This window comes from Anopheles funestus, chromosome 2RL (assembly GCF_943734845.2).
Source record: "Anopheles funestus chromosome 2RL, idAnoFuneDA-416_04, whole genome shotgun sequence".
Classification (NCBI taxonomy): domain Eukaryota; kingdom Metazoa; phylum Arthropoda; class Insecta; order Diptera; family Culicidae; genus Anopheles; species Anopheles funestus.
Genome location: NC_064598.1, coordinates 22,462,603 through 22,484,002, shown reverse-complemented (window position 1 = coordinate 22,484,002; position 21,400 = coordinate 22,462,603). Strand labels below are relative to the sequence as shown.

The 21,400-nt window shown below is 40.4% G+C and overlaps 1 protein-coding gene across 11 annotated transcripts in view; it reads right to left on the bottom strand.

Annotated features, from left to right (window-relative positions):
• Positions 1 to 7,146: 7,146 nt before the first annotated feature.
• Positions 7,147 to 21,400, bottom strand: part of LOC125764108 (lachesin) — a 58,386-nt gene continuing 44,132 nt past the window's right edge. For all 11 annotated transcript variants that reach the window (XM_049427967.1, XM_049427965.1, XM_049427969.1 and 8 more), the window contains 3 exons: positions 20,987 to 21,135; positions 11,900 to 11,959; positions 7,147 to 11,129 (listed from right to left, as the gene is read on the bottom strand). In XM_049427967.1, coding sequence (XP_049283924.1) covers positions 10,948 to 11,129; positions 11,900 to 11,959; positions 20,987 to 21,135 — 391 coding nt within the window. In that variant the 3' untranslated portion in view covers positions 7,147 to 10,947. The remainder of the gene's footprint in view (positions 11,130 to 11,899; positions 11,960 to 20,986; positions 21,136 to 21,400) is intronic.

The following is a 21,400-nucleotide window of genomic DNA, read 5'->3' as shown; positions in this document are numbered from 1 at the left end:
ATAACGAAACATTGTTCAAACATTTAAAACCGATTCAACACTCACCAAAAAACATCAAAGGGCGAATGTGTTGGTGGTTTCGGTTTCAATGCATCCATTTTTATTATAATATTCATCCAATTGAAATGGTTACGCGTAACATTAACGACTAATTGTTCCAAATTGAGGTGCTATTAGTTTTACCTTACCCATCGTTATTATTAATGAAAAACTGCACCACGAATGGTGCTAATGAACTCGGTACACTGTTTGTTTACTGGCGAGCCCGTGATTCCGAGTGTTGAAGTGAATTTAATTTTATCACCTATTGATTACATCTGACGGCATGTTTGATACTTTAAGAACATAATAAAGAATAAACAGATTTTATAAATGATTTTACATTTTTCATGATTGATTCGTTGGATGATTTAAATTGCGCTTTGATGTATCAAAATGCAGGATTCTCTAGATGGGTTACAAACAGTAATCGGATCGTTTAAATGGCGTACTCGTAATGATAATGAATCATTGTTATGAACAATGTGCAAATGCTTCTGCAGCATTAACACACACTTAACGCAAAGCAATTTACTATAACACACAATAACGAGAACGCTAATGAACTCTACTATACTGTACTAACGATGAATGAGATAATAAGGGATGACGATCTTAACCAACAAACCATACCGATCGAGTGTCGATAATATCAACACTATCGAAGGAGCTGAGGCATGAGGCTTCCTGTTTTAACTGATTCCTGTATTGTGGTTTTCTACTGCAGCTGTCGTCTGCCAATCATTATTCGGGCCTTTCTCACTCCATCACTCTATCTCAGTTTGGGACTACCTCACCTTCTCTGTTCATGTGGATGACTTATAAAAGACTTTACACACGGACTAAGACTGCGACTAAGAGCGTTTGGTCAGTTTTGAATAACGTTCATGTTTTAAATGTTTTTGTACATGAGTACTAGAACTGAAAACTTGTCGATTCCACAAAAACGCGTACCACAAAAATAGAGGATTTTCAATAAAGACCCCGAGTCAGTATTGAGGATTCTAAGATGGATAACAATGTAGCCATTTCTCATTGTAGTATGATGAAATCATAGTCTTAAACCATTGCATTTTGTTGGTTATAGAAAATAATCGAGGATAACTTCTAAACTTCAATTTCAGATGATTTGTCAAGGTATAAAGCAAGTGATCATTTACATGTTTTTAGGACAAAATCTTTTGGTGTTAGTTGCAGTACATTATCCAACACTTTTTACTCCGGTGGTACACCTCAAGACTGACCCCCGTATGCAAGACTGAATAACTTTGCTGCAGGTAAATAAAGTTAAAGAAACTCAGAAAGAAGAAAAAGGTCATTTACGAAGTTGTTTTAAAATCTTCAATCATTTTTCTTTCACTTAAAAACAAATACACCACGTTTTTACGTTGCTTTGATATGTCGATAAGATTCGATCAACGACTTTTGCTGTATTTAATCGAACGCCAGTGCAAGAGTCCATGAGACTCCCCCTCAACCCCATTATCCATCTACCTTATTAAACGTAGCCGAGCTAGATGAGCTGTTTGATATAGATATCCAGAACGGAACAAAGCGAACACGGATTTAATATGAACTTATTGAGCCGGCTGTTACGCTAATATATGAGAATTAAATAACAATCATCAGAAACATTGGCTTCGATGTGGGTCGTGTCGGGGCAAAACTTCTGCGCAAACATTTACCTTTCGCCGAAGTGGAGCGGATCGTAACCACCACCAACGGTTTCTTTTGCTAACCTTCCGGCCGGTTCTATGGATGATCCGAAGAAGAAACACTCTCGAGGGCATCCGTTAATCAACCGGAACGCACGTATGTTTGCGGAAAAAGTTACTTCAAGAAGCAGCTACACGTTAGCTTCTCTCTTACACACACACACACACACACACATTCTCAAACAGCAAACAGCCTTAAATCTTCGTTAGAAAAGCACACACATACACACACAGAGTACCACCCCACAAAGTTCCATTCCGCTTCATCCTAATCGATTCTCTAATTTCCTTCGAATGATACGTATGCCTTCGTGGTGGAGCTAACGTGCGCCCGCATATCAGAGATCTGCTGTTCGGACAGTGATGGGGTTTTTGTTGTTCTTCAGGCAAAATGGGTGGTGGTTTGTGTCTGGAAAAGTTGTCCAAATATTTATCGACCTAATAATGGGAGCACCGGTGAAAATGGGAACACAAAGATGCGATCGAAGTTCGGTTTCACCTACTCTCGGGGGGTCAGTATTATCAAGGAACTACGGTACTACGGTGAGAAGAGACACATCCAAAGCCCGACGAAACAGGCAGGGGACTGATCGGTCCGGGACGCAGAAAGGTGTAAATTTAATGCATAATTCATTTTTAGCAATCCTTTCAGGGTTGAGGGACTGGGCGCCTCCATCGGGTTTTGCCACACTTGGTACGTTCCAGGTGGAATGGATCGTTTGGGGCCGAAACAAAACTTCATCAAGGATACCTTTATCAAGGATGTATCATCATCTGCCATTACAAGCTCTTTCACAGACTCTCTTCCCCCTTTCCCACCGACCTGACCCCTGACTTTCAATATTCTTCCCTTTCGTTCATTCTTCCAGTAGGAGATTCTATCGGTTTCGGACATCATCGCTGGCTGTGCATTATCCTTGGCACGTTTCACCTCAATATTAGGACACCGAAACGTCCCAAAAGCTCCCCGAAAAAAGAATATAACATCGGCACACGAACGATCCATCAAATTTTTATCTTTTACACACCTTTCACCCCAAAAACGACACCCATATCTCTTACAACCGAGCGCTCCTAACGTGCTGATAAGAAACATTCGGTAGGCTTTCATCTTTGGTGGAAAAGAAAGTCCTTTCCCTTTCTCGCTTTGCTGCGATTGCAACACAATGGAATGCTGGATGGCTTCCGCAGTCAGGATTTTGCCAGGGTCGAGTGGGTTGATTTTTCTTTTCCTTTTCCTTTTCCCCTGTACAGCGTCGCATGTGGAAAAGTGTATGCGGCCGTATGGCTAATCGTATGCGATCGGTCGTTGTGACGGTATGATAATATTTTATTCAACCATTGTCAAAAAGGACGATAAATCTCCGTTATGTGAGGTGTGTATTCACGCAGCGGCACAGTACTGTTCATGGTTTAAGCAGTTTTTGTACGAAACTTTTCATAACCTTATAAGAAAAAATGTTTTTTTGTAATAATTTAAATACATTTGTCAAATCAATCAAATCAACTGTAAGTTTTCTTCCATTCCAGCGACTTTCTATTTATAATGTTTTGCATGATTTGCATACTTGCTTCAATCACAGCACAGAACACACCCGCCTCTTCCATTTAATTCAATCCATTTCAACCTGTTTCGATAAAAAGCGATAAAATCCCCCAAACGGCACACATTATGCTTGATATGCTGTCCTCTGCTCCATATGCCGCGTGCTGCTACGAGCAAAACCAGGCCATGACAACTCTCGTGCAACGACAATAACAATATATGGATATGATGGAAAGCCTACAACTGATGGCTTTTGACAGCTTGCATCATCTGTCTCGTGGTCGAACTGGGTCGCCCACTCGATCAATGTGGGCCCCCTTCGTTTCCATCGGGGTGGCATCTACAGTGCCGGGCGTCACATTCACTTGAATCGGTTTAGAATTGACATTTATATTTAATGCGCCATGAGCCCGTCACACGTCGACACGCGGGCGAGACTTGATTCCCCCATCTGTCTTTCTACTGGGTCCGGGGGGGGGGGGGGGGGGGGGAGTTATAGCAGTAGGGGAAGGAGTGTGGCGGTGGGTGGCATGAGGATTGAAGTGGAAATAAACGGTAAAATAATGGGAATAAGGCGTTTGACATGGCGAAACAAGGGCATTTGCCAAGTACGGCCATTTGCATTCGAACGCGTGGCTTAAACTCTACGAAGCGACCAGAAACGGTAAGCTTTTTGCTTCCCCATGGGATCTTAATTGTGTTCGATTTTCGTTCGTTTACGGATACGATTCGAGTAGGCAAACTTGCCTACTACCTCGGAGACAGACAGACCTGACAGAAGTTGGCTCGGTTGTGCTCGTGCTGGTGGTAATTTTCGTTCCCCCACCTAGAAGAAGTGAACCTTTTTGGTGATGCTCCATGCTCCACACCGGCACATGGTTTAGATTCCGGTGTGGCCGGACGGTAAAGTTTGCTTATCAAATTATTGAACTCTGAAAGCGGAAACTGACCAACAACAATCGGGTGATGATGATGAACCGGTTTAGCGGGCCAGGGAAATGGGTTAGGAACCAGGGCCAAACTGTTGCATGAGAACTGTGAGGCACCGTATCGGTTTTACCCGTACCAGCAGGTACAGCCAACCAGTCGACAAACTGTTGAATATTCAGACGCTAGACTTTATCCGGCCCCCATCGTACTAGGCTCGGTTGGTGTACCCCGAGTACTATCTACGATCACTTACCGAAAAACCCAAAAGGATGATGTTCCAGCAACCGAGCCATCCACAATACGCATCCAATACCCACCGGGCAGCCCCGGGCAGGAAACGTTCGAAACCCATCGCACGTTAGCAGCACATTACGGTCAACGGGTAATCGATATTTTAGAGCAATGTCGTGCCGATGGCCGAGAGACCACGGAACCGAGATGAGTTGGGTTTGAAGTTTGGAAAATGTTGTGTCGAAATCGGTAACTTAATTCCGACCACAGGAAGAGTTTCGCTTTGATGGAAGATGAAATTTTTCGCCTCTCAAAGAGTAGGTATAGATACAGGATAAGAATGTTTTATTTTGGAAATCGATAAACGGAATTTATTGATAGCTTCCGAAAAGGGGATTGACCAAAAGAAGAAGTTTCATGTTTGAGGAATAAATAACGTAAATACGTATTGATAGGTGAAAATTCATTTATCTACCTGTTAAATAAATGTTAAATAAATGACATGAATGTATTGGTGGAAAAAAGTTAAAGCTCCATTTGACTTGACGCAATAAAGTCCACAAACATAAGGTCCATTAACCACTTTTGTTTTGTTAAAGATTTACTCATAAACAGAATCATGTTTGGGGAAATGTTCTGAAGTTGTTCCTTAAGTCAGATAAAAAAATTAGATTTAGATAAAAAAAAGAAAATTAATATTTCTTACTGAAAATCGGTGAAGAAAATCAAATACCTTAAACCAATAGTGACCAATAGCATGTTAAATTTTCATCTAGCATTTCCACAGTGTTCCATCCAATATTGATCATCACTTACCGGTAGAGAAAATAATCACAAATGCAGCTTGAAAATCGTTTTTTTTTCCTTTCGGGGTTTAGCTTCTTACCAAACCAAAGTCAACCCGATTTAAGATTTAGTATAAACACTTACCAATGCACTAGTGTCCCGGAGAGTTTCTTACCCTTTTCCGAACACACCCACAAACAGGCGGTCATTGCGATTTGGTACAGCATCATTGGCCTGCATTGAAAACACCATCGGCTGAGACTAATAGAAATGTGGACCAAACGACGGAAAACCACTCGCAAAACAGAACGATATCATAAAGCTTTTACCTCTTCCGCATCTACCTTCCTGGTGTGCTGAACCGATGGAGCATAAATTATTCACCGGTTCAAGTCTTACTCCTTTACCACGGCGACCTTTCCGCGACTGTTACTTTCTGCCCAGTAGCAATAGCTCGAGTTTGCTTGATTTTTTCTTTGCTTGTTTGTTGCCCGTAGTCCCAAAGCGCATCCTGTCAAACACAGTTGCTCGGATGCATTGTTTCTCATATTTTATGATCTGGCTCGAGTCGTCGTCCGTGCAAAGTTCTAGTTTTGTTGGAACAATAAAAAAAATGGAAACAATCCTGTGTACGTAGCTTCCCGCATCCCAAAATGTGCCACTTGCCGTGTCTTCGGGTGACAGGTAAACGAAAAAAAAACAACCAGTAAACCAACTGCTACGATACTGTCGCCTAGTAGAAGGCGAAGTTAAGCGTGAGCAAGTTGACGTTTGACGTTCGGTTGCGTTTCGTTGTTAGTGTATACCCGTGGCCCGTTTGATCATTGCCAGCTGCTGTCAGCTGTCATTTGCCGTGAGATTCCTGCTCGATTCTTTCTGCTCCGGATGAGGGAACGCGACACTACTCGCTCCCGTGTGTGACGCGCTGAAACTAAATGTCAACTGTGAGATAACGTACATACACCGTACGAAAAAAGACCGTGTCCAAATAACAAAAAAAAGGGAATAGAAGCAGGAAGCTGAAACAAACCAAATGAAACAGTGCCATTGAAGAGTGTAGCAGAAGATTATTGTCATGTGGCAGGAGCAAAGTACGAACAAAAAAAAACCCCCGGCCAGAAAGCTCCATAGCAGCGATGCCCTTTTTGGTGTGCGAGCAGCGGAGCGGAATGATGAGATTGAAATAGTATCTCCGGCGGCACACATATATGCAGCAAAGCCGTGACCATGGTGAATGGGGATCAAAGCTTAGTCTGACAGCCGAACGGACGAATAAAACGAACTATTCTACATCAACCGAGGTCATCATGAGGTCGCGTTTGGTTTCGCTTTGGTTCTCCGGCTTGATTGTGCCTGGCCGCCACCCGGAACGTGTCTGGAACGATGAGCTAAGCTTTCCGCTTCGCCTCAACAATCTGATCCTCAAACAAAAGGAAGCCAACGAGCGTCGAATCGTACGCCGTTTATACATATACCTTTAGCTAGCAAGAGCAAGAACATGCCAACCCGTCAACTCGCAAGGATTTCCGGCTGTGACTGACGGTTGGTACTCTAGGGTTTGGAATGGACAAAACGGGACGAGAAAAAAAAGTTGTATCTCGTTTTTTTCTACTCCTTTGCCGAAACGAAACACACAGTACCTGTTACGTTGGCCACCCGGCTGTCGGAACGCCGGAATCCACTTCCAGCAGCAGCATTATCAACGGATGAACCAAAACGGGGCCAGTCATCTTTCAGCTGTCAGCCATGAACCGGAATGCACCAAACATGATCGGATCGAACACCTTCTGTTGCTGTTTTTGGGGAGGGATGTTGGTGAAAGAAAGTGAAACAGAAATTCACCGTAAAGTGCCAAACCTCTTTCCCAGTGCGAATGCAATCCAATTGGACACACAGGTAAGTTTTTTGGGGATGCTTTTGGTTGTTCGTTTATTTCTTCACTCTGATCGTCTGAGTTATTGCAACAGGTTACGTTACTCATACACACCGACACTAACGGTCGGTGTTTCCATTTAGCCTTTTACGTTTGTTATCTGCGCACACCCTTTTCTGTCTGTTGCTTTTGGGGTGGGCAAGAGGGAAGTGTGGGCATGTGGGAACGGGAAAGATGGGAGCTTAGGTAACACCTTTGTAACGCACATATGTACAGGGCAGGCCTTAAAACTTCTATATTCGAATATCGAGATGAATGTACGACAGCTTTGATACGTTTTGTTTGTTTGTTTGTTTGTTGTTTTTTTTTCTTCTTCCCATTTTGGCTTATGATTTATGTAAGTGGTTTGCTTGTTTTGTTTTCATTTCCTATCTTTCTCTTTCTCTCTCTCTCTTTTCTTCGTATTTAACTATCGTTTTTCTGCTATTAGCATGGGTAAATCATTTCATTTACCTTCTTTCTAGTTTTATTGTTTGTTTTGCATTTTCTTTTGCACTGTTATTTATTATTCGTTTTTTTTTTCTTTTAATTATAGTTCTTCTCACATTTTATCCATATTTCACAATTTGCTTTATAATTACTCATTGTATGTACTCACTCATTCTGCATTCGGTCTGGCTTTATTTTTGTTTGTTTTATAGCATCGGTTTCAAATTGATTATTTATGTAGCTTCGCTTTGCTTTCGCTTCATAAGCCTATATAGCTTTTGCTCAATTCGATTGTGTTTTACTCTCCTAATTGTCTTCTGCACCAACAACTTCTGCTTGATGGCAAACGAAAACGAAGCCTTCCACAGAAATGCTCATCGTTCTATACACTAGTGAACATTAAAGCTAGAAAAAAAACACAAGCTTTTACGGTCAATGTGTGGAAGTTATTGATAGGCTATTTGGTATGGTACAAGTTGTAGAACACGATGCTTTATTGCGATAGGATGTTAATTATGTGGATGATGGACGAGAATGTTTGTACGCATAATTGAACAGGGACAAAAATTACCACAGCGTACGGGAAGTGTGTTAATTTCAACACGCTGATACCATTACAATTCGGGAAACAAAATTTAAAATAATCAACCTTAAATGAAACGCACAAACCGATACAAAGCGTAACAGCCCTGTATGGATGTTGGTCAATAGCAGCGATAATGAGCTTCGTGTTTGCAGCTCGTCAAATGCGAATGATGAAAAAGAGCAACTCATAAAGTAATCATACAAGGAAATGAATTGCTAACTGGTTATGAAAAAAAAGTTTGCTACATTCATCGATTCCAGCTAGCGGTAAGTACATCATTGACTGTATCAAAATTAACATTTCCACTATGGCTGTAGAAGCCCGTGAAAGATATTTACGGAACTACAAAATACAGCGACAAAAAATATTTTTCATTTGAGATGCAAGCATAAAAAAAGGTTTCCCAATATGATCGATGGTACAGAAAAATAGGAACCAGTAGAACATGATAAAAATTAAACCAGCCAATGTTTGTGTGAATAGCCAAAAAAACAGGAAAACCTTTTTACCACCAAACAGAGCTTTGAAGATGGAACCCAAAATTCTGTTTCAGTTCGCATTTGCAAGCGCCACCGAAAGCAAGTAAGCGGGTAATCACGATCGAACCAGGTCCAGAAGTGTGGCGATGGCGGAGATATCATTAATTTTCATAATTAATTACTCGCCCTTCGAATGAAATTCAGTCATAAATTATGTGCCAGCAAACCAATCCACCGGAGGGATCGAGTTTCGTGTCCTTTATTTTTTTCCCTCTCTGTTGTGTTTTACCATGTTTTCGGTTGTTGCACTTGCTTCCCAATTGCAGGCTTTTGTTGTCTTGTGTTGTGGCTTTGTTTCATTTGTTTTTTTTTTCCTGTACCGTGAGCTTAACATTTTGCTCCATCAATACTGCTGGTTTGAGGTTTTTATAAGGGGTTTCTGATGTTTTTCAATTTTCTTTGCATCGTTTTGTGCGTTTTTGTGTTTCGAGTATTCTGCAGTGAGGATTTTGTATGCACCGATAAATCTCGTTATAGCTGCTGTGGTCACCTCATACTCACCCTTGGCACGCACGGGTCAGCGTTGCATCGTAGAGTTAAAAGGCGAATATTTATGAGAACAAACTTTCGATTCGCAAACAGTACAGTAAAATAAAGAGCGTAGCAGGATGGATGGATAGAGTACGTGAGCAAAAGCATCGTGTTCTGGGTTGAATATACACAACACGGTGATCATCCTGGCTTTGTAGCGTGTTTGCTGCGCTGTGTGCTGCATGGAATCTGGTGGAATTAATTACCTCTAGATATTTACAATGTTTCACCACCAGATTGCAATGCATCGTGTTCCATCCTTTATGAAAAGGATCTGACGATCATTCATGTGTCGATCGTATTTCCTTGCTTAGATCAATCTGTTTATCGTTATTGTATTGGAAGTTTTCGTGTCATTTGGTTTAACATTATTCATTCTGTGATCAGTTTCCTGCTTGACGAAAGCGGGACAGGCAAGGAGGAGAGCAAGCATCAGAGGTGTGAGGAAATGTAAACAAAAGCTTACTTCCTGTCAAAAGGTGTTTCATATAGTTATCTCAAATTGAAATTCAACAAGAATGTTCCCTTCTTTTGATTTTATTGCATGAACAATCGCTATGCCTTTCTTCTGCATAAGCATCTGCTTCACCATATGAAAATAATAAAAAAGTATATGGATTAGTCACTGATTTCTATTTCATTTTTAAGCCCATTTTCAGCAATGGAGAGATATGTTTCCTTCAGTACGATGTACCGTGAAGCTTTGAACAAACTATTAAAGGAGGAATGTAGAAGAATTAGGAAAAAAACTGATCCTTTGAATGGTTGCTTGCTGTATGTTTTACTTCGTCCAGGTGCTTTAATCTCACCGTTCCATCTGCGGAACCAATAAGTTACACAGTTTAACGGTAGCTTTACGGATGTAGACGGCAATTAAATTTGATTCACAGTTAAACATCATTCAAAAACTTTTCCATTCATCTTTTACAGAGTTTTGTAAAGAAATTGAATTTCAAACACTCCTTCTATCCAGTCGATGGAGGCGCCCAGTGAATGGAGACGCCCGATCAATGGAGACGCCCAGTACTTTATAAAACATAGGAAGAAAAAAAAACAAACTTGCCTGAGCGTAGGACTAAGTTTGTACGAAAACTGTACGAACACAGTTGGTTGGATGGTGAATATGCACAACTGTTGCCGTTACTGACCACATGCAAGTTTTCCATCAACGGTACGGTAAATAATGTTGGAAAGTTTTCATTTTGCGCTAAGCAGAATTCTTCCACAAATGCAGCCTGTATTTGCAAGATAAAAAGAAAACCACTTTTTGTACATCGAAAACTTCTTTGAAGGAGGAAACATTTTTACACATTTCTAGCATTGCTAAGCTGGTTCGCTTTCTCTGCGTACTCCCGTAATAATCACTTACGTGGGAAGAAATGAAAACCGTTTCATGTTGCCATCCACTCCCGTGCCTTGACCGTCCTTGTTCTCGTTCCCTTGGCGAAATATTATTGTTGCCATTGAGTAAAGTTCAATAAAACCTAATCGTTACCACACCGCTGTTCGGCCATTTTTGTTATGGGACAGGTGTTGATGTAGCTAGCGATGAAACTGTCATTTTCCCACGCCATTTCTATTCACTGCCGTTTATTCCCACTGGTGGATTCGGGGGTAAGCGTGGATGATGGTCAACAGCTTCTACCGATTCGATATCACGCACCGGATATGTCGAAATTGTGTCATCTGTTACCGTTCCGACGTTGGCTGTTGCTGTCGCTGCTGGCGGAAATGACCGTTCGTATCGTACCGAGTGCCAGCGATACGATCAGCAGTAGCACCATCGGTAGAAAATGATGCGTTCGGTTGGGGTGTAGCGAGCTGGTGGCGGAATTTCCACGACCTCGTGCCGCTTCCGCTAGACCTGTGAACGAAGCATAAACGTTAAAGATGACATTCGGAATGCATTGTCCAGGTGCGGAAATTAAGCTAATATTTATATTTAACATTTAATTGGGTGATTGTTCCTCTCGTAGTGAACAGATTTTTTTTTTTTAATCAAGGCCCAAAAATTGTTTTTAAATGGTTTTTTCAATAGACAGTGTAATCGCAAAATGATATGTAGTTAGTCGAAGCAATTTTAAAAGTTAGCTAGAAATGTGTTCGTACTAATATTGAAATAAATATTTTATGTATAATGAGTGGAAATAAAGTTTCAAATGAAACGGAGCTGCGTCATATTTCAACAGCTCGTTTGAAATAATACGGAACTGTTGATTTTTCTTTTTAAATCCAGTGTCACAGTTTCGAATGTTTCTCACACAATAAATTGCCTTAAGAACCATTATGTTGTTCTGATTCCTTAACGCTCTGTCACACCAAAAAGCGTCATTTTTACGCTCGTTACATTACAATCCTAAAACTGCCATTCAGCATCAACGATCTGCAACGTGCGCCCACGTGATTACAACCATTCTTGCAAAAAAAAATAACGAAACATGTCCCATCAACATTATCTTCTATCGCTTCATTACGCATGCTGGTCAAAACGATGGTTAGCTGGGTACAGTTTTTTCTCCCTCTATTTGGATAAAAATAGAAAAATCTTCCCAAAACTACCCCTAACAGGAACCGTGTTTGATTGCGTGCATGGGCATGAATACATTTGTAAGAAGCAGCCGTATAACCACTTACCTCCAATTATATTTAATTGATCGTCCGTTGTTTGCGCACCGCCCGGATGAATTTTTATTTCTATCGTGTTAAAAAAGGAAGAGAAACAGAAGAAATATATAGAGCGCATGAAAATGGTTGCTGGTTGTCAGGTTTTCGGTTGATTAAGAGAACATGAGACGAAAAAAAACTAAACCGGAAACACGATTAACATCCGTGTCGAAAAAGAGCGAGACATTCATACACACGCGTCCACCGAGGCGAATGTAATGATGTTGTATCTTTTGTCAGTGGAGACTCTTTTCCGCGAGCTTCCTTTTTAGCAAGAAATAGAATGGTCCCGATAACAACTTCAACCACTGGTCAGTGGGAACGTGAAGGAGTGTAAAAGAAAAACGTAAAATGCGTGCGAATCGTCTACCATCGGTGACATTCTTTACGAAAACAAAACCAAAAAAACCCAAACAAATACAATGCATCAATTTGTGTGCGAAATTTGTTCCCCATTGCGTTCTTTAGTGTGATGGGAAGAATTAACGAACAAAGAAACAACAAGAACAAACTCCAACCTTTTTGTCCGGGTCAAAAATGTGACGATGGAGAAGAAAACAGAACAAGACGAAAGCAAAGCAACACCAATGAAAACAAATTCCACCGAAAATTCCATCCACAAAAACAGTGAACAGCAGCAGCCCGCTACCGGAAACCTAACCGAATCCGGGTGGAAATCCTTCCCTTTGATGATGATGGTGGCAAATGCGTGGGAATGGGATTTTTTTTTCATTTAGTGTGACGGAGCTTTCCCTTTTGCTGCCCGGTTCTCGCGCCTGTGATTGTGTTCTACATTTTGGAAGATTTATTCGTCTTCTTTTATTGTGCGTTTTTCTGTGTGTGTTTCGTTTTTTTCTTCCTTCGTTTGCACTGTTTAAAGGAAGAAACGTGTAGCTCTTTCCGGTTCGTTCTATTGAGCCATTGACGCAACAATGAAGCTCACGACCATTCGGTCCAATGACCAACGCACACCATGCCGCGGTCGTCACTGATGATGATTATGTTGATGCTGACGAGCTGCCATTTCGGTGCCGACGCGCGTTCATTCGTTTTGTTCACGCCCGATAATGATGTTGTACGTCCACGGATCAGGGCGTAATGCGCCTGAAAATGCGACAAATGGCCAAAGTGATGCGGTACCGGTAGAGTGGCTAGAGGGTTTGATGAGCTAATGCTCTTTCGCAGCTAAAAGCCTACGGCACAATAATGGGGGTGGACGCGATCCGGGAAACAGGAAGGCAGAGGTGAATAGAACAAAAAGTCCATTCAAACTTTGAAGCTCATCTTTTATTTTTTTATTGCACTTTGTACATAGTGCCTTTTTCATTATTTCGGTAGCTGTGCTTTTTTTCCTTGGAGCGAATATTTCAATCACACTGCAAGCAATAGACCTAAGCATGAGTAACAAAATTTGTTATCTTATTTCCAATATAAAAGCTGCTTCAAAGGGTAAAATATAACGAAAAATAATGAATATATATATATTTTTTTTCATTACACTTTATTGTGTAGTACACAACTAATTTAAGGTTTTTTGCAAAAGAATTTCATTATGCCTTCTTATAGCACTTAAAATTTATTTGACAGGTTATGAGTTTTTAAAATTCCGCATTACAGCATCGTGATGCGGGACGTTGGCATAGTTCAATAAATAAGACGTATCTGGAGAATAAATTAGCAAACAGCAGAAGAATAATGGGAAATTCAACAGCATTAAAAAAACCAAAATTGTAATTCGATTGGATAACAATAGAAAAGGAAATCACATAGAGTTGACAAGCTACTTTGAAAAAAAAATCCTCAGAAATGCGTACATACTAATCCCAAATAATCAAAAGCGTATGATGAATGTGCAGAACGTTTTTTTTTCTTCAAAAATAATTAAAATAATCATGAAATGTATTTTCTTTCTACGCAGAATGCAAGTTCGTTTTGCAACTGCTCTATAATTAGGGTACACAATAATGATGAAATTTAAATCCCTTACCGGTAAGTGCAAACATAGGTTTCGTGAACGGACGGCTCAGCGAAAGAATAGCATTAAACAAAAACCCCTTTTGATGATGCCCTTTTGTGCGATTCAGTCGTAAAGCCATTTCCATTCAAATAGCTTTAGGATGAAAGTTGTTGATGCTTCTTTCTATTTGGTTTTTGGTGCTTCTCTTTCCCGCCACAAAGGCACCTTATGTTATAGAAATCCCGAAAATCAAAATCGAAACGACAACCGTAACCAGTGCCTATCCTTTTTTTTTGTACTTTGCTTTTGAATGGACACTGGGTCTAATCACAAAATATAATTAGCATTCGCAGTGTCGAGCAGATCGAGGTGGAAACCTAAATCTCTCCTCTCAGTACGTGGTGGAAGTTTTTTTTTTGTTTGCTATCCCGAGCAATGACTCTTTCCATTTTAATTACAGTCCTTTGATTGTTTTCACAATGATGATGATGATGATGGTGCTGATTATAGGGATTGTATCGTGTGTTCGACAATAGAATTCACCATCAGCTTCCCACCGCACGGCATAACCTCGGGATAATCTTTCAATCTGATAAGGTGCGAATTATTGAAGTGAAAGTCTGGTTGGACCAAATTTCGCCAGACTAAAGTCCCAAAGCACAGTTGACACGGTCGCTGTACAACGGTGCGATGGTTGTGCATGCGATTGAATCATGAAAGGAATTTTCACGGGAATGAATAAGCCACCGTGACACCGTGACCGTTTGTTTTTTGGAATGTTTGGAATTTAGAAGTATAAATGCTTGTATTTGGGACACAATTAAAGCTGTGCGAATTTGTTTGTGCAGCTCCAATGGGATGAGTGTATTGCGACTTCAAAGAGCTTGTACTAGTGACGATTAAGTTTTTTTTTCTTTGGCATGTTGGTCTTTGTTTGGAAGAGTTTGGTAGTTTGACCATTTAAGGTTCAGTTTACTCTAAATATAATTGTAATTGAAACATTCAGTTTACAAAAAGTAATTGTTTACATCAGTTTGTTAGTCGAATATTTGCGTTAATTTAAAATAATGTTAATTTAATAGATGAGTTGTAATGTTTTAAAAACCCAGAAATAATAGTAAACCACCTGGCACATGCCTCGTAGTAACAATAAACCAGCTTGAGCTGGGGAAACAGTTTCGACAAAACAAACAACGAACCATTACAACATCCACCCAACGCCCTTTTGCCAAGCACAACGATAAACAAGATTTTGCCACGTTTCTGCGACTGCAGTAATGGATCATAAACATTGTTTACGTCCACTGATTGCAATATCTTCAGCGTCAATAGCGCAAACCGAAGCAAGAATCGATGCAAACAGAGCCCCGTGATTATTGTTTTCCGGTTTTGTGCAGAATAAACGAGCCCATGCCCCAAACCGTGCAGCCATCCGTTTTGCCAACCCATAATGTAAACCACTGCGCTTGTTGTATCGATCGATAAGAGCGAGGGAAGGATACGACTACAACCCAAAACCCGAACAGGCTAAGCGGCATGTTGTGGAAAAGGATACAAAAAAGAAACAGCCGATGTTACCAATGCTAAATCTCAAAATTCAGCACTTTTCTGAAGCACACACTCGAAGAAAATACACAAGCAGATCACCACGCCAGGTAAATTCTTATGTTTGATGATTCGTCTCAAGCAAATGGTGGCTCCTCGGCGCAAATACTCGACGTTGTGCAATCAGAATGATTTTTCATCCGGGCATCCAGGAATCACGTAGCACACATTTCCCGGTACCGGTGAATGCCATTTGCATGCGCTTGCAGTGGCAGATCGTTTGCTGCGTGTGATGTTTATTTTACACGATTTATGTCTGTCTGGCATCGGTTCGGCAATATCGTTAGGGGGTTGATTGTATGGGTAAGGTTTATGTGAAATATGGTTACAACCGAAACTGAGATAAAGCTGAAGAAAATATGCTTGAACTCGTTTCGGAAATGCAATCAAAATTGTTCTGCGTTTCCGACTGTTTTCTGATAGGTGCATTTGTATATTTTTTTCTGTTTTTAAATGTGAATGTCAGCTCTATAGCATCAATGTGCAAAATATTTTGAAGTTTTATTGAATTACTTTAACTTATTCATTCACATAAGCTACCAGTGAACTGTATTTTTTAGCGATTATATTCTCCAAAATTTATTGTGTACATGGCTTTGTTACACACTTTAGACATCATTATCTGTTGATAGTTATAACCTGCAATATGAAGATGTTAAAAAAACACGTAAATCCGCACGTGCAGCAGTATTTCACCTCTTGACACAAGTGTTCATGATAAAACAAAAATCATCCGTTGCATTTTTGTGGAAATTTTTACGAAATTTTTGAAATTTATTACTTTGTTCTTTGGAATCAATTTGCTGCTTTGGGCAACGCGAAACCATACTAATATTTTTGTTTGGATAATATGTTTGTTCTAGGTTTCTAGAGAATTTCGCAGTCACTTGATAAATGGAGTGAGGGTTCGACACCTCACTTGAATTTTTGCGTTCCTGCTCCCAAAGTGACTACATGACCAAACATTAAATGATAAGAGTGGTTTAGAAAAACTCCAAATATTATTCAGGAAAATAAGCAATTATGTTTTCACCGAAATCTACCGAGTATTGAACCATCGCAGTTGGCAAACGGGTCACGAAATATTCGAATGTCGAGCGATTCCATGGAACCTTTTCTTAACATTACAATACAAATATTAATATTTTAGTTGTTTTAATACAAACGAATAAGGAGAAAGTCTTTCATATCTCTTTTCACAAAATAATGTCGCAAAATCAATTTTTGAGAAATATTCTTCAAGAATTATACTACTGCTTCTGTTTCTATTATAATTTTTATCCTATCACCGTGCGGATACGTTGTTTTATAGTACTCAGAAGATTTTCATTCTATCTTCAGTAACTTAAATAAAAATCTATCCGTCACCATGAAGTTCATCATTGTCTTCGTCCTGTTCACATTGTGCGCCGTGCTGTCCGTTTGTTAGGTTTCTGTTGAACCCGCTACGTCTCCAGATGAAAAAAAAATTGCAAAGAGTTCACGCAATGTAGAACTTTGAAACGAGGAGTTAGTATATTAAGAAAGTGGCCTTATTATGATTAAAATAATATTTTAAATGAAAAACCTCTGAAATATGTTTGATATGTGTGCATGTAAAATGTTTCGTATTGTTGTCAATGTTTTCAAGTTGGATTTCTGCTTCCACTGATTTCAAGAAAGAAATTGAGACACGAAACTTTTATTAGCAAATAAAATAAATTATATCCTTCGTCCTTAGTTTATTCCGAGTCCAAAGCAATTTCAAAGACTCTCCAAACGAAAACCCCTCATTAAGCTCACGCATTAAAATCTTTCTCGTGTAATTGTTTGTCATTGAAGTTGCTTCCTAGCAGATAGGAACAATCTCACCTTTACACATTCTGCCAGCTCTGTAAGCACGTACTGGAAATGGTAAGAAATCGTCTACCGTCCACGTTTACCACCATGCGAACCGTCTTCCATCATTATTTACCTTTTGTTTGAAATGTCTCGATTCATCCTCGAGGTATATTGTCACTGTATTTGTGCCCACCGTAGTACACCCACCGTACACCCACTTTGCCCAGTGCGCAACAATCCATCATAATGTTGAAGCTTTATTGGATTCCTATTCAAATCACGTGCTGCGATTGTGTCCCGTGCATCTCGCATGCTCGCAGCTCACCTTACCGGCAGGATTAGGCAGAAAAGTAGGTGAGAAAATGACACTAAATCGGATGAGCCATCCATTCGCGCAACATTCTCACCTTGCCGGGCATAATTTTTCATACTTTGTCCTACAAAACCGGTCACACACAGCAAGGGGCGGCAGATTGTAGAAAAGTGCAACAATATAAAGAAGAATAACGTGCTTCTCATTCTTCGGTGGGATATTGTGATACATTTTACCACGAGTCTACACCACTAGCGGACGTCTTGATTTCTCGTTCGCAGCTTTCCCCATTTAGCAGGCTACCGGAAGTGGAAGTAATGCAGAAAAATACAGATTTTCCTTTTAGTTCTCTTCCTCTGCGCCACCCATGACGTGTGTGTGTGAGTATTTGTCGTTGGCTTCCTCAGTTCCACGAATGGACAGTGCCATCGAGATGGAAAAATACGACCGTGGCTAAGATGCGAAAGGAGTTTGTTCGTGGGAGGGATTGTCGTATTTTTCTTGCTTTACTGTCATCCTTAGGGACGTTGATTTTATATGCACTTTCCCGCTGTGTCTTTCACATTTTGCTTCCTTCCCTGCATTCATATTTATTTTAAGTCATTTTCTTTCTCTTTTTTCCATTCATAGCAGTTTTCGCTCTGACACTTATGAACGAAATATTTGCAACGAATATTATTGTAAGTAGAGGAAACATAAATCTTTATCGGTTCAAATATGTCATTTTTGTATGCTGTATTTAGGATTTTGAAAGGCATTTCCATATCTTTTTTATTGCTGTTATAAAATAGTATCCATTGATCCTTTATGAAACTAATAATCAACGTAATGAAATCGGCATTATTGGACCGCTTCAAATGTACAAGTTTTGATATTTTAAAATAATCCATACACCGTAATCTAACTGTGGTAATTCTACCAAGTATTACACCAACAACAAAAATTCTTCTTTGCATTAAAGTTCCCTTACAGTAGCAACAGCGTTTGTTCTGCACTGTACAATTTGCAAAACATAAATGCATGGTATGCCAGTGGACAAACGATGACGAATGGCACTCGCCTCCTTGCGAGTTTGTGCAAATAACAGAAAGAAAGATGCCATTTCATCGTTTTCTGTTCATGGCCAACTTTCAGCGTCGTATCTTTAAGGACATTCATCTAACTGAATGCTTTCTATTCATTACTGATCCCGGTGGTGCGGACAGTGGTTTAGGACGCGCAGGGTTGCGATGCTACGAAAATGACACATTTTCGTGCGAGCGTAAACACATAATTAATTTATTCATGATAATGCTGATGACCGTTCGCTCGCTTGCACATTTTTCCCAACCCCCATTCGAATGGATGAGCTGCATTCGGGAGTGTTGAACGCTTGTCAACTTCGCTGCATTAATCTAATAATCTGACTGACTGCTTGCTCTTTTTTCGCAACATTAAATATGTACATGTCCACACAAACGCGCACACACAAAAGAGGGTGTGCAAACGCCAATAAACAGCCACATCGTGAATGCATCGGTGCGTTCTAAAGAGTAAATTGAAGGGGTTTGCGTAACACAAGGGGAGCAGCGTGGAGGATGCAAAAACATCACAGAAGCAACAAAATTAACTAAACTTCAAAATGTCATAATTTATGAGCTGTCGGTACACTAACCATGCGTTCCGTTTTGAACATCAACCAAATGGAGACGCCCGGTTGTTGACGATTCGGTGGAAAGTTAATTAATATGCATATTGACATGATACGCTCGCAAGTGTCGATGCTTGTGGTACAATCTTGCGCTTTCCAATTAACCGATTACCATCGACTGGTTGGGTGGAAACTATACGAGTTAGCACCCGTAGGGAGTGGGGGAGGAGAGTGAATGGAAAAAGTGCAACAAACCAGCGGCTGCGTTGAAGTGAACATCATCATTTACGTCAATCGAAACGAATGGTGACGTATCACTTATTAGTTGCGAACCGCAATTTATGTGATCACTGAATGATGTAGGTAAAGGCTCGTATACCACTCGTAATTTAAGATCACTTATGAAAATTTATTTTTCTTTTAAATGAAAACTTGAAGGTCAATACGGCCAGGCCGTTCTTTAAGAATAAAAAAAAAACTAAAAGTTAATTGAATATTTTTAGAATTATAACGAATAAAGTAACAAATTTAAACTTTGATCGAGCTCGTGCTACATTTCAAATCTCGAAGCGAAGACCATCACATAACCTCAATATCTGTGAAACTGTAATATTATACTGCATTTCAAAAATTAAAAATAAAATACATGTTTCCAATAATCTCAAAAATCAACGCGCACTGCCTGGTATTTTAACAATTCCTTTCAATGTGAATCCCTGAGGAAGCACTTGCCCCATACGTGCCATATTAATTTGTAATTTCACTTTTCCCACCCCGAAGGCACAACCATCGGGAAAATTGCTTTCTCCCAGTGGAAACCAGCAGTGTTTCAGTAATGCGGAAAACAACCCAAAATCCCACCATAATTGCCTGCAGCTTGCAGTCACAGCAACTTCGTACCCAGCATGGCATGCAGCACCCGCGAGCAAAACGTACTCGAACTCGCCCAATACGTTGCACTCGGTGCATGCGACGGTAGAAGAGAAAACGACGGTGAACAATCAATTTACTTCTCCGCAAGCTCGTAACGAGACAACAGGTTTCGCCATTAAACAGCGATAATCGTAAACCTAGGGCTGCCACACGAGGTACGAGCCGGCAAAGGAAATTACTTACATGGTACAAAAAAAAACCTGGCCAGGAGAGAGAGAGAAGGTGGGTGGAAAAGGTGAAGAAAATAAAAGAAATAAGTTAAAAACAATCAACTCGAGAGAAACAGCTTTTCCAGCGCAGGGCGAGATGATGCTGGGAAACAATTTTCGGTGGAGGAAAATAGCAAAATTTGATCATTTAATGTGGTGTGCAGTACGCTGTCATGCTGACGGTGAATGTTTGAACCAGTTCCAGCTTAAGCGGTTCGTGAAGCAGCTGTTGAGAGTACATGATGGGCGGATAGGGTCAAATAATGGCGAAACAAGACAGTGGATTCGTGTTGTTTTTTGGGGATTTAGTTTAACACGCCAGGCTACGCCGGAACCATCCGTATCTTAAGAATGAACAAGTGTGGACTTTACAATAGGATTTTTAAATTTTAAAATACATTAACAAGTATAAAGGTTGTTCCAAATGAATGTAAAAAGATCAGATGAAGCATAATTGTTTGCCTTCTGATTTTAAAAGGAACAAAATTGTTCAAATAAATAGTAAGAAATAGACCACGACCGCTGTAAGGACCTGAATGAAAGCTCGCATCAACCATGAACATGGGTTTAAAGAGTAGCAAGAACTTACCGTACAGTCTCATAGTGCCATCGGCCCGCCCCAGCGAGTTGGTGCTGACGCAGTGGTACGTCCCAACGTCAACCGGTGAAAACGATCGTACCACCAGCCGCATGTTGGTGCGAAACCCGTGCCGATCCTCGGTGATGCCGTACTTGGGTCTAGGGAAGCAAAACAGTGGGAAGTGAAGTCAAATTAGTACGATCTCGCTGCGATTTTGAATCGCTAATGGGGGTTTCCCGTCATTTCATGCCCACCCGGGGTGACAACACTTGTTAAAAAGGAACAAACAAGTTGTTGACAAAGTTACGGGACGATTATTATGCTTCCCCCACACAAACCACAGAGTGTACAAGATTGTTTTTGTCACGCGGTTTTCATGTTTTGCTAGCTCCGTGATGAAATGTTCCTTTTGGGAGGAAAACT